Source organism: Pavona decussata, unplaced genomic scaffold (assembly GCF_977016875.1).
Source record: "Pavona decussata unplaced genomic scaffold, jaPavDecu1.1 SCAFFOLD_229, whole genome shotgun sequence".
Classification (NCBI taxonomy): domain Eukaryota; kingdom Metazoa; phylum Cnidaria; class Anthozoa; order Scleractinia; family Agariciidae; genus Pavona; species Pavona decussata.
Window position 1 is genome coordinate 568,293 of NW_028145634.1, and position 14,208 is coordinate 582,500.

Consider the following 14,208-nt stretch of genomic DNA (forward strand, 5'->3'; position numbering starts at 1 on the left):
AACATTTACACATAAACAACAACATATCATGAGTATTTGTTCATAAAGCTTAATCCACGTAGGTCATTAGGGAGGCATTTGATATTTCATAATATTATAAGCCTTTTGGAAAAGCCTTTTGGAGAACTCTCGAGCCTTTATTCCACTTCTGAATTTTTCTCTTAATATACAACAGTGAAAGAACGACACATATGTTCATTTAAGAGTGAAAATCCATCGTTGTGTTTTAGTACTGTACAAGTTGAAGTGATTTTGTGTGCTCAAGAGCAGTCCATACACAGGGTTCAGACCGGAAAATCCAGACTGCTGTAGTGTGTACCATTAGTCAATCGTGTTGAAGGATGGAGAATTTTGGATCACTGAGATGCCTCAGAAAAAAAATTCATTTGATAATAGTTTACCAAAAATTTTCAATTTCCTGTGGTCTTAATTTATCATTTGACTATGTGCAATTTTAAACAACATCATGTATAATATGAGGATTAATTTGCAAAATTTTATTTGTTCATTGTTACTGGCAGTCTTTGAAGCAATTTCTAAGGAGAGGGAAGAAGACAAGCACTTACAGGAACTTGAAGAGAGATTTCTTCAGAAAAGAAGAAACTCACCTGTTGTCAGGTACTTGATTTCAGCAGCATTGTAGAATGGAGTCCCCGGTAAATGGTGCATCAGATGATTAACGCAGGGGTTGGGGGGTACTTGGGGATATTAGTGATGGGGACATACAAAGGCCTTTTTGAATTGTGGTTTTTTGGGGTGAAAGATTTTGGTAAGGACATTTTTAGGGTTTGACTAAACATAAAACCCACGACAGGGCTGTCAATTTTTTATTACAAAACAGGCTGTTTTAGTTACATCCTGGACCATTGGACTTTTTTTTTTTCTAGTTTTAGCCTACAGTAACTGGACTTTCTTGGTGCACTAACAATTTATTTGTCCTCATTCGCTTCTCGTCATTACTAATATACCTAAGGATCCCCTCCTCCCCCACCCCCCTGCTATTAACTCTGTAATGAATGTGAAAATGCTGTGGTGAACCCATGGATTTCCAACTGAGTGTTAGCCATAGGTCATTGGTTTACCTCACCACTAATTTAATCTACAGCATTCTTACTAAAACAATGAGTTTTAGTTTACTTTCTGAAGACTCTGGGAATAGTAGAAAGCCACCACTTCAGTTTTGTTGACAATCACCAAAACCAGGCAAAAAAAAGTATTCACTGAGCAAAGCAAGGTAAAGAAGAGAGGCAATGCTATTACTGCATATCTTAATAAGAACTACAGTGTAGCTGTACTCAGTGGTTTAAAATTATAAAAAAAATTGAATTGGAATTTCAGTGGCTTACACAGAGTGGCTCTTTCATCCACTGTTTCCAGGTCAAGCTAAACATTGTTTGGGAATGTTGATTTTTGTGGAGAGAGGAAAACCGGAGTTCCCAGGGAGAAAAATCCTTGGGGTAGGGACAAGAACCAACCCACATATGACATCAACACTGGGAATCAAACCTGAGGGCCACATTGGTGGGAGACAAGTACTCTCACCCCTACCCCATCCCCACTCCCCCAAGTAGTTTGGTGAAATGTTTTGTATTATGTATTGTTTTGCCATTAAATATTTAAACACTAATGGCGAAGAAGACCAAGGGGATCCACCTTATAAGGCTTAAAAGGAAGAAGAATCAATGCAAGAAACACCACTTCACAAAAGTATAAAGTTATATATTTTTACTAAACTTATGTTGTACGTATTTGCACATGCAAAGCAGAGGTTTACAGTTTGCACAAAAATGGTGACATAACTGGGATAGGGCTATTTCCACTGACCAATAAGATAATTACAAAATTAAACATGACCAATTTTACCAGATGTTTTTTCTAAAGAGAAATTACAAAATACCTGCATGGACACAAGATTAATATAACATTTATGCTAAAAATAAAACATTTCGCTTAAAAAAGTTTGAATTTGCATTTTAGAGATCCTGAAGATGTAAACAATGATGATGACAGTGAGAAAGGCAGTGCAGATGGCAACAGTTTGGAATCATCCAGTGACAGTGAGATGTCTCTTAGAGATGAACCACTGATGGAGATACAAGTAAGCTTCAACATTAAACTTGAATTTTTTTCTTTTGAATGTTGAATGTGTTAATCCAGAAAGTTCCCATACCACATGTACATGCTATCCCCGCAGAGGGTGCAAGGCAGATTTGCTCACTTGCTTTCATTTGAACTGTCAAACTAATAATTTAGAGTGATTATAATTTCATATGCATACCCAGAATCAGTTAAAGACGGTGCCTTCTTTTGTGACTGCGCATTGGTTCTGCGCATCTCAAGATACTCGGATTTCCTATGGGTGGTGCCTACTAATACAGGGATATTTTTGCGCGCTTTAAAACTATGCGGAGAAAGCAGAACTCAACAAGTGATTTTGGTATCCAAAAAGAAAATTGCCATGCATTTTTCAGAGATAATAAAGCTTCAATTTGGAAAAAAGCACCATACATTGCTTTGTATTTTGCTGCTTTTTAGAATAATTGTTGCTTAGCTACCTCTAAAAAATGCGTGGTTACCCCTAGCCTGCAATGCAGGCGTATTTTTGGAGCGGGAGCGCTGAATAATCCTTCGCTACTGTCATCTTGGGCGAGGAAGCGCGAGAGGGCTGGAGCGAGTCAAAAGTGACCCTAAGGGAGAGGACGACTGGCTGAGAAATAGAGGAGGTGGGAGGGGGAGAGGAGGGAAAAATACGCCTGCCCGCACTCATTGTTTGTTTGCAGAACCTGTACACTGGATAGACGGGGGCTCTGATTGGTGCGGTAGGTCACATATTGATTGATACCTGACAATCCACGGCAGATCGGTCCGCATGTCATTTCATACCAGCTCCACTAGCACTTTGCTCATGAAACCGTGTCTTTCAGAAATTGGAATATCACTTGAATTGAGCTCCGAACAAAAAGAAATAATTTTTTCACTGTTGTCGAGACAAGATGTATTGGCAGATTTTCCTACCGCCTTTGGAAAAAGCCTTACCTTTCCGTTGTTGGTTCGACTGAAGGGCATTTAAATTGATTTTATTGAGCAAAAGTGCTGATGTGATCCTTGTCTGTCCGCTGAAAAGTGCTGTGAAGAAGCAACTTCAATGGGACTAACAAAATACAGATACCGACTAAAAAGATATTGAGGATGCAAAAAACCGTTTATCATTGCTTCAGCGGAGGAATACGGTCCGTTTTTTCGATCGCTGAAAAAGATTGATACACCAGTTGACAAGCAGCTTTGTGTGAAAACTGGGGACGACTCGCATACTATTCAGTTGGACTGGGTAAAGGTTTGTATTCGCATAAATCGAATAAAACTTTGTCGAATAAAACTGATCTGTACTTGATATTCTGTATTTGACCTTTGCGGCGCACAGCGTGACACTTGTAAATCTCTGAAAGCGAACGCAGAAAATTAACTTTACTAAATCTTCTGAAAGCAAACGCAGAAGATTAACTCTACTAAATTTACTTATTTGACCGTCACACAGTAGCTTTATTCTATCATGATTCTTTTTAATTTTGAGACAGAGCCAACTAATGTCTTTCACTTTATTATGCTTGATTCCAAAGTAGAAACTTAGATCACGCGAAGTACGTGACGTGACTGCACAAGCTGTGATGAGTGAAGCCTAGCCGGAAATGCACTGATCAGGCGCAACTATAAATAGGGGCGTTTGGCGATTACACAGGGTTTGCGAGCAGGCGTTTTTTTTCGCTCGCATTTCCTGCCCCCCCCTCCGCCTCAGCCTCCTTCAAATACGCGAACTAAATTTATTATTCAGCGCTCGCCCTTGAAAAACGCCTGCACTGCAGGCTAGGTTACCCCCAATTTTGTTTTTGGATTTCAATAGTTGCTACTAAGATCTGCTTCCCCCGCATAGTGAAAAACTGCGAAAAAATACTTCCCTATTAGTAGGCACCGTCCTTAAACTAGTCTGGACCTTCTTATTTACAGTATTAAATAAACAGCACCTCAAGAAACTACTTCTCAGTAGCTTCCATTGTAATGTTCACACTTCAAGATTTCATCTATACATGTACATGCAGACAGTCCATAAACTTATGTTCAGTTACTTGTCAGTTACCTGTTGGTGATCTGTCAGCAAGTTGTCGCTCGGCTTTTTGGAAAGTTGCTGTCGGTAATATCCTTTACCATATGCATTGTTGTGTCAAACAATAGAAACAGGCAACAATGGTATAATCTGTCGGCAGACTTGGTACACTGTCAGCAAACTGTTGTGCAACATTTGCCAACATTCAGGTGTACCAGATTTGTGCAGGAGTTATGTTTCAATTTTACCTGGTATTTTACTTTTACAGTTTGTTAACAGTTGGCTCAAACTTTTTTAGGACACAAATCTCATGAATCAATCCATGCAAACGATGTACAAGGCAACAGCTTCACGTCCCACATCTGAAGATGAGAGGGATGGTGATTTGGCAGTAAGAGATAATTCTAAACCAGAGGAGAAAAATGAAGGTAAAAACTTACGGCCTACAATCTGTTACAAAAGTAAACTATTCACTTAAGACACTTGCTGTTAATTTTTTAACGTCAATTTCTTATAGATTCACTAGCTGCCCTTAATTTGTGGCATGTTTGTAGGTGTGAGTTTCAGGATCCAAATGCTCTCCTGAAATCAGTGGTTAAAGAAGGGTAGGAAAACGTTAGTGCAAGGGAGACATAGTATGCACAAAAAAGAAATAATAAAAATATCAGTGAGTTAAAATGAAAAATTAATATTGGAGGGTAAAGTTATTATACCGGTACATGTTAAGGGAGCAACAAAAAAGTGCCATTTTGTATTCAAATCAAAATTGCTCCAAATAAGCCTTATTTTGGCACAGAGACTGAGTTTTTTATGGAAAACGTAGTTGCATACCTAATTTTTTGGCAAAATGCTAAATGAACAAGAAATAGCTGATTACTTTTCTTGGAATGCAAAGTGATCTATACAAAAGAAATACCAAGGCTCAACTATTATTTCTTGTGTACAAGACCAAACCAAGTGAAGCAAAGCATTGGTGATTGTGAACAAAAGAAATCAGTCACGAGTCAGTATAGGTATATTGTGTAGGTACTTGCATTTTCTAGAAATTAAAGTTTGTTTGTTATTTTCCTTATTTTTCTGGCTTTCATCCCTTTTCAGATAGAATTTCACCAGAGAGTGGTTGCTCGCAAGTTGATCATAACAACTCAACCAGTTTAGGTACTACGTCATGCGAAAACCAAGAGATGTCTTTCAGCAAGATGAGTACCTCTGATAGGTCCCTACAACCAGTTAGTAAATCATTAACTTGCAGCGACAAAAGAAAGAGAGTTTCCACTGAAGAGGGGGAAAAGGCTATGGCAACCACACCCAAGAAAACTAGGAAAAGTTTGAACAAGAATGCAAAGGATAAAGCAATGGAAACTTCTGGTAAATATGTGTAATTGGACAGTGCTACTACCCAATAAATTCTTTCTTTCTTTCTTTCTTTCTTTCTTTCTTTCTTTCTTTCTTTCTTTCTTTCTTTCTTTCTTTCTTTCTTTCTGTCTTTCTTTCTTTCATTTTATTTTTTTCTTTTTTTTTTCTGGTAGCGCACAACTGAAACTGTTGTTTGTTCTCCAGAATTAATGTTGTCCTCCTATTTTTCTCAAATTTTTGTACAGGTATGATTAATTGTTGACAGGACTTCATGTCCTTTAATTTGATCTGTAATCATACTCGTAATCAAACAAATCAGGCTCCTGCTACATGGTCATCTGATTTTGCTAACTAGCGTCAAAGCTCTCCTTGTGACCACTCTCGTAAGCGACCAGCTCTAGTTACAACCACCATTGTGAAACTCCATTTGAATTGTCACTAAAACTCTGTAATCAAAAGCTCTCATAAGCAACTGCTCCCATAAGTGACCGGGACCACTTTGGGAACTACCAACTGGTCTTTTCCTTTGTTTATAAGCTCTCGCATGCAGCAACTAAAAATTCTGATACTTTCTTTGGCAACTCTTTAATAAAAGTATACACTGTGATCACATTTACAGTAATATAGCACTGCCTAATAATGTTCATAGATTAAGATCTCGAAACTAAAATTCAAGATGATTTATGGCTGGATCAAGAGTGTTACCCTGAGAACGAGGTAGAAAGCTTTATGCTAAAAGCTCTGGTAAGTAACCAGCTTCTATTGTTATATACCTACACTTTCACTCAACAAAACAAGCACAGTGATTGGTTGATTCTTGGTCATGTGCCCCTGATCAAATACATCCCAACCAGGATACAATTCCGCAGTTGTTGCCCTCTCAGTTGTTTGTCTGTTTGTTTTGCTGTGACTGTTGAAGGGAGAATCTAAATATATAACAAAGCACTTAATGTATGGAACTAGTTAGTTTTGTTTTCCCTCAAGTCCTAATGTTTCCTTCGATGAACATCAGGACTCTCGGGAAAGTAAAACTAATTATTTCCCTCGGGACCATACGTTAAGTGTATATTGTTTCAGTTTTTGGTCGCTTATGAGAGTGCATTCTCGTAAGCGACCAGCTCTAGTTACGACCACTTTTTCCAATTCCCGAGGTGATCGCTTATGAGAGCTTCGACTGTATTTGTATAATTACAGATCAAATTGGACTCAGTGCTACAATCATAAAACAAAGTGTTTAAAAACAAACTATTATGATTATTGAAGTTGTTATTGTTGTTTTCATTGATGTTGTTTTTTTGTTTGTTTCTCAGATTTTGAACCAGCTCAGTCATCGGTCAAATTTTCAAACATTGGAGGCTGCGAAGAGACAGTGGAGCAAGTTTGCAAACTCTTGGTTCATATGAGGCACCCAGAAGTGTTCCGTACCCTTGGAGTGACCCCACCCAGGGGATTCCTTCTGCATGGCCCTCCTGGCTGCGGCAAGACCCTGTTAGCCCACGCCATAGCTGGGGTATGCTTGTAAACACTGCACTGCTAAGCATTTGCATTGGTCATTTTAGGTTATCAGAGCAGATTTTAATTGAGAATCAATAGTAAATAAAGATAAATAAATACATCACTTTATTTAAGTGTGAATGTATTTTGCATAGAGTGCTAATTGGGGACACTTTCCAGATCGAATTGGAATTTAGAAATGTAGGTTTTTGAGGAAAGGGCAAAAGCAGTCAGGGAAGTACCTGAAAAACAAAAAATCCCTCGGAGCAAGGATGAGAACCAACAACAAACTCAACCCACATATGGCGCCGAGTCCGGGAATCAAACCCGGGCTGTATTAGTGTAAGGCGAGTGCTCTAGCCACTGCGCCATCCCTGCTTCCCAAAAGTAATTTCCTGTTCGCTTTAGTTCTGTTGTGCTATGTTTGTGATTGGTTGACAAAACTTGCACTACTTCCCCAGCCTATCAGAAAGTTACCAATTTGTGACTTGGTTGCACGCATTTTCCCGCGCTTGACACTAGTTACATGCATTTGCTTTGAATTCTGATTGGTTCATTGCGCTCTTTGCACCTGTTGTGATTGGCCAGAGTAATTACTTTGGTTTTGGTTTTACAACACTCAACTGAACACTCTCTGTTACATGTAATTGTTTTGAACCCAGTACGGGTAGTTTGTGGTACATTCTAAAAGTAAAACCTTGGGAATATGGCTGTGACTCCTTATATGCTCCTTCCATGGTACAACATCAGTGCAACCACCTATTTCGAGGGTGCGTTTTTGGGGCCAAAGTCTGCATGTTCTGAAAAGGGAAGACGCTGAAAAATCTATGTTGTGTCTGTTGCTCCGGAAAGAATCGAATTCTTATTAATGTTTTAGAAGAATAAAACCGCACCCTATATTCAAGTTTTCTCAAACATGCAGTTTGGTTTGCGCCAGGCTACATTGTATGTACCCTTAGTGTAACTTGAATTTCTTCATTAAAAAATAGTTGTTTTGTTTTGGTATCATTTTAATCCGCAACAGGAGTTGGAAATGCCCTTCATCAAACTTGCTGCCACGGAGATTGTGTCAGGAGTGTCTGGCGAATCAGAGGAGAAAGTGCGAGAACTGTTTTCACGAGCGGTGGTAAGAAAAATAATGTCCAATCTTTAACCCACAACTACCCTCTCAGCAGAGGTTTCTTTCTGGCAAGTCTTTTAGCATGTACGAAGTCGTTCGCGTCTCTAGTATTTCGCGTAGTCGGCAGGGAAAGTAAACAAACCGACTACGCGAAATACTAGAGACGCGAACGACTTCGTACATGCTAAAAGGCTTGCCAGAAAGAAACCTCTGTTAGTAGGGTAACCCAAAACAGACTGAAAAGGGATGTAATACGCCACTATACTGGCATTTGTAAAGCCCACATGACATTTCCATGTTGTGTCGGGTACCGATAGGTGCCAACAGAAACAGTCATTCATTCACTTTCATGTTATACAAGCATGTATGTACCGACAGTTAAATACTGGTGGTTTTATGGAGAATGACTACATTCCGTTTTCAATTCCTTCAGCTATTTGCCGTTTATTTCTACTCGTACGTTTTGTTCTTAATAATTGATGAAAGTTTCTTGATTCATAAAGGCAATACTTTCTTCTAGTTCATGATTTCTTTTTTTTTTTTCTCTGCTGACGTCTGTGAATAGTCTTATAAAGAGGTTTTACAATAACTGTCCAAATTCCTGCGCGCCGATTGGCTCGTAGCTATTGTCTATAAGAGTACAGACAATAAAAATGGCGTCACGCTCGTGTTTTCTCAACGGAAAATAACGCCAATTTCGCTCGTCCTTTTTCCATGTTATTGTAAAAGACAAATCGACGGCAGTTTTCTATGGTCTATTCTATTATAAACCACAAAATGATGCCACAAAATGTTCAAAATTGACAGTGAAACCACTCGCCTACGGCTCGAGGTTCCACTTGAGTCTTGAACATTTTATGACATTATTTTGTAAGAGCATAGACCACAGAAAACTGCCGTCGATTACAACGTTTACAACAAATTGCAAAGAGCGAAAATGACCTCGTGACCACCACTATACAAAGTTTGGCGGTCGCTGTTTTCAGTTTCTAATTAAGTCAACTTGACAAATTTCGCATTAGTATTGAAGGCCAGAATTATTTTTGCATTATTTTCGTCTATTTACTAATTCTTTTAAGGAAACGTAACGCAAATCTGACATTTGCCATTTGCCGTAAATGCGATTCGAAATCTCTCAAATGCTTTGAAATTTTTAGGCAAAATTAGATGTTGGTTAATCCCTTGTGAGAGTTACAAAGTTTACACATGCGTCCAGTCAGTATAGTACATGTATATTTTTATTCCTTTAGAGTCATGCTCCCTGTGTGCTGTTCCTTGATGAAATTGATGCCATCACTCCCAAGAGAGAAACAGCCTCCAAAGACATGGAACGAAGGATTGTCTCACAACTCCTGACTTGCATGGACGGTCAGTTAATGTAAAGATTAGCATCACGTAGCAAACTTTCCGTTGCAATTAAAGGGACACTGAGATGGCCATTTCTCTGTATTTTGGTAAAAACTGCTCAAAATGTTTGACAAAGAACCTTTCTTTAACACAAAATTTCTCTTAGAGCACTTGAAGGAAATTGTCAAGTGATTTCTCCAAGGAAGAACAAACTATAGTCAGTTTTTAGCGATTTCTTTAAAATGCACAGGACGAACTTGAAAAAATTGGCAAATTTTTCAAGTTGCAATCCATTTCCATCCTAGCCATCTGCAGCCAAACATAATTGATACTAGTTTCTGTGCACTGGTAGGGAAATTGTTAACAAAACTGAACCATTATTTTAATGTTTCCATCGATACAAATGTTTTTTTTTTTTTTTTGGACTATTCAAAGTTACACTAAATACAGGTGTCCCTGCCCCTTTAAATTGATTGGGTGGTATGCATTTTTAAAGTGTTGACTGGAACAAAGATCAAAATTTGCCCAGGTTTTACTAGTTTCGGTCATTAATCGCAGGTTACTGGCTTGCAGGTTGTGTATATGATTTACAAGTACATTTTCTTTTCATAATAGGCCTACAAACAACAGGCAACCAAAACGAAATGGAAAACAGGGAGATCGAAAATATGTGCCCCCTGGGATTTGAACGCTAGCCTTCTTGTGCGTAGCCTGCGCAACTGGGGCCCCGCTCGTTTTCGCGGCTCAAACCCCAACAAAACAACCAGCTACGCTAGCTGTCTTATGCGAAAAGATGCTGCATATCTACTAGAATAGAGTAGCTACGGCAGGAGGACATATTCCAAAGACAGTTTCTTATTTATAGTAAGACTGGTAGTGGTGCAAATCTGGCGAACGAGAAAGGGGTTTAAGAAAATCTGCAGAGTTCATACTGACCTAAGGTGCACTGACGGGACTCGGCCATAGTACTGATTTTTTGTTCCGAGGTGGATATGCGGCGGAAAAGATTTTGGTTGAAAGTGATCATCGGTGTCACTTTTTCAACTACAAAATAATTACCGTAAAATCCCAGTCTAAAGCTCCGGTTATAGGCCCATCTACCTGTTAACAAAAATAATATTCCAGTCATAAGCTGCCCTCGATTTCCTTGTTTCCCTAATATAAGTACTTTTACAGAACAAAGCACTCCCTTTAATGGAAGATTAGGAAAGTTTAATGCAAGTGGAGTACGAAATAATAATTTTAATCTACTGATAGCCTTACTGGTAGTTTTGAAATTGTTTTTGCTCCAGATATTGAACAAAATATTTCATTTATTGTGACGCTTCAAAGCCCAAAGAAATGAGTAAATGGAAAACGCATTTGAATAGTGTATAACAAAAGATCGGGCAGTGAAAGTATTCAGTTTATTCGTGGGTTGTGTGGTTGCCCTCTGCATTGAAAAGGTTCACTCTTTGATAGTCTTTACTTACCTCTCATCTGCTTTGAAAAAGAGTGATAGCCTGGGTCGAGAGTGGCTGCCCAAACGATTGTGGGACGGTTTGGGGGGACGTTGGCTAATATCATCTCATTCAGCGTCCCCCCAAACAATCCCACAATCGCTTGGGCAGTTACTCTCGACCCAAGCCATCATTCGTTTTCAAAGTGGGCTATTCCGAAACATTTTTTTAAATACCGCTTAGAAGCTGCGCACCCCACTCCAATATTAGCTCCTCAGCTGACAGTTGGACAGAACTATCGCGATAGTCTGGTTTCATGTATCAGCTAATGGATGATAATTAAAATTCTTTGCTTTCAGACCTAAACAGCAATCCAGATGCCCATGTACTGGTGATAGGAGCAACCAACAGGCCCGACTCGCTTGACCCCGCCCTGCGACGGGCTGGCCGGTTTGACAGAGAGATCTCAATGGGTATACCTGATGAAAAGGCAAGAGAAAGGTCAGGGCACTTGAATGCAGTGATCTAAAACCCAAGATACTGAGGTTGGAATCTTCCTTTAGAATATATGTGGGGTTTCCAGCTGAAAGGGTATAAATCGCTCTTTTTAGCCAAAAATAGAAATAAAAACCTACGATTATGACAGGGCCGTACATATAGCGGAAGGGCAACGGGGGCAGCTGCGCACGCCAGGAAAACTGAATTTTTTGCTAATATAGTGTTTGAGTTTGCTGAGCTATTTCTTGTAGCTGTATTGGTCCGAAATCACAAGAAAATCGATTAATTGACTGAAAAAATCTCCCTTCAATGTGAATTCAGTGTGTTTTGTTTTCTTTAAAGGTCTTAAAGGCAACGTTCTGTGTAGGGGTGAAAACAAAAACTTCCAACTAGACTCCCGGAGGGGTGTGCGGAGTTTGCCCCCACAGACAAAAAATCCTACTAGGTACGGCCCTGTTATGAGGAAGACTTCCGTTTTTATCACAAAAAGAAGCGCAAAGCAGCGGATAAAACATTGGAGCAACTTTTTCTGAAGGAATTCCAGGCCACATGCAAAAATTCCGGTGAATCTGAGCTAAAAGAACAAAACGCGATCTGAAAAGTCATTTGGGTCGGTTATGCTCCCAGCCCTTTAATTAGCCTTGGTGCAAAAAATTTACAAGTACTCTTCTTGGGTTTAGCGTTGACCAAAAGGTTTTTATGTGTTACAATTTTACTGCAGGATTCTGCGAGTTCAGTGTGGAAAGTTAAAGCTGGAAGAAGACTTCAGTTTTGCTGTGTTAGCTCGTCTCACGCCTGGGTTTGTTGGTGCAGATCTGATGTCCCTAACGAGAGAGGCAGCCTTAATTGCTGTAAACAGGTAAACTGTGTACACAAGAACCCCGCTAACTCGAACTAGTCTTACTTGTTATCTGGGTGACTCGAACGTTATTTTCAAAACGTCGGTCGGTAGACCTCACAACGACAGAACATAGCTGATTGACTTAAATCTTTATCGATGAAAATAAATAAATAAATAAATAAATAAATAAAATGGGAATTTCAGTGGCACATCCACAGAGTGGCTATCCGTCCGCTGTTTCCAGGTCGAATTGGAATTTGAAAATGTTGGTTTTTGTGGAGGGAGGAAAACCGGAGAACCCGGAGAAAAACTCTCGGAGCAGGGACGAGAACCAACAACAAACTCAACCCAGATATGGCGTCTACTCCGGGAATCTAACCCGGGCCACATTGATGGGAGGATAGTGCTCTCACCACTGCGCCATCCCTGCTCGATGATGTGATTGTAATATATGGAAACGTCCTTAACTACATGTCAGTCTTTGGTTTCTCCTTTATACGCTCTTTAAATTTTGACTAAAATTCCCAACTAGACTTTCTTGTCATAAGGCTCTTATAAAACAAACTTATTGCACCAAAGTGACTCGTGATTGTGAAAGAATAGTAAAACCACGATATCTTTAATTATTAACAAAATACTTGAATTTCAACACCAACCCCTTTAAACTTTTCACTGAAAAACAAAGAGTACCATAGGAAAGTCGTGGAGGATACCAATACACCTCCAAATTCTTGTTGTGGTTATGCAGTACACCTCTTCAAACCCTTTACCTATTTTAGGACCAAAAATCTATACTTTCGCCTACTTAACTTAACAATAAATTGATAGCTATTTCAGACTACAACAGCTCAAAACCACACCCATATGTAGCTGGGTTATGCTACAAGGATATGCAACCCCTTGGGGAATATTGTCACACCTTAGGATTTTAGTTAGTGAACCTGTTCACACTGGTACATAGTTTGAAACCTCACCCTACTTTGGCATTTTCACTCCCAGGCTGGAGAGGGAAGGGGAGGGTAACTTTGCGAAGAGATGCGCCGCCCACGGTATATAAGGTGGTCAACCTCGTTCCCGGAGCTTTTCCTTTGTAAAATGGGGAGCGCCGCCCTCCCTATTTTACAAAGGAAAAGCTCTAGGAACCCGGTTGTGTGGTGGTAGCCCCCCCCCCCCGCCCCCTTCCCCACGATTTTTAGCTATAATCCACACACCCTCTGACGTTTCAAAGTAGACACTTTTGAAAATGTCCTATTCTTTCATTTTTATATAGACAGGTGAAAACAAGGACTAAATCCTCCATTCACACTTGCTCAGTTGTTCAAAGAGTGGATTACTTTATTCAGCAGGATAACATTTGTTAGTTAGAGTACATTTTATCCGCTGGGTAGCAATTTATCCACTCGTAAAGCTATCCTTTTGTTGAACAACATGGTGCCTGTATTCTTGCGTTGTTGAGATATCCTTAAACGGGGACTGCCGCCAAGGTGACTTTACCGTATTTTGGGCAAAACTGCTGAAACATTTGACGAAAAACGTCTTTGCTAACATGAAATTGCTCTCAGAACACCGGCAAGAAAATATTAAGGGATTTCTCCGAGGAAGAACAAACTATGATTAGTTTTTAGCGACTTCTCTAAAATACACAAAAAAACTTGAAAAAAATTGGCCAATTTTTTCTAGTTGTAATCCATTTCCCTCCTAGCCATCCGCAGGCAAAAATGATTGACACTAGTTTCTGTACACTAGTAGGGTTGTTGTTCACAAAACTGAACCAGTATTCTAATGATTCTATCGATTGAAGTATGTTTTTGGCTATTCAAAGTAACACTAAAATATGTGACACTGCCCTTTTGAAGAACTTAGCATTCCCATACTCCTGACTTAAAATGTTATTTTTTAAAGGATATTCCAAGAGCTTCAAAGGAGTGCTGCAATCAGGAGCAGTAGTGAGCAGGACAAGGAACAAACGGAGCAACCGACCAGTCCTTGTGAGGATACAAAAGAAAATTCAATG

General features: G+C 39.4%; 1 protein-coding gene across 2 annotated transcripts in view; it reads left to right on the top strand.

The window, feature by feature from the left end:
* The window catches only part of LOC146458754 (nuclear valosin-containing protein-like), a 34,370-nt gene that overhangs the window by 6,425 nt on the left and 13,737 nt on the right, over window positions 1–14,208 (top strand). For both annotated transcript variants that reach the window (XR_014858136.1, XM_085090353.1), the window contains exons 4-13: window positions 522–618; window positions 1,978–2,098; window positions 4,398–4,527; window positions 5,198–5,467; window positions 6,766–6,965; window positions 7,974–8,075; window positions 9,320–9,437; window positions 11,215–11,356; window positions 12,075–12,212; window positions 14,097–14,208. The exon at window positions 14,097–14,208 is cut by the window's right edge and continues 19 nt beyond it. Coding sequence is in view for 1 of the 2 variants with exons in the window: in XM_085090353.1 (XP_084946479.1) it covers window positions 522–618; window positions 1,978–2,098; window positions 4,398–4,527; window positions 5,198–5,467; window positions 6,766–6,965; window positions 7,974–8,075; window positions 9,320–9,437; window positions 11,215–11,356; window positions 12,075–12,212; window positions 14,097–14,208 (1,430 nt within the window). In the remaining variant the exon portion in view is untranslated. The remainder of the gene's footprint in view (window positions 1–521; window positions 619–1,977; window positions 2,099–4,397; window positions 4,528–5,197; window positions 5,468–6,765; window positions 6,966–7,973; window positions 8,076–9,319; window positions 9,438–11,214; window positions 11,357–12,074; window positions 12,213–14,096) is intronic.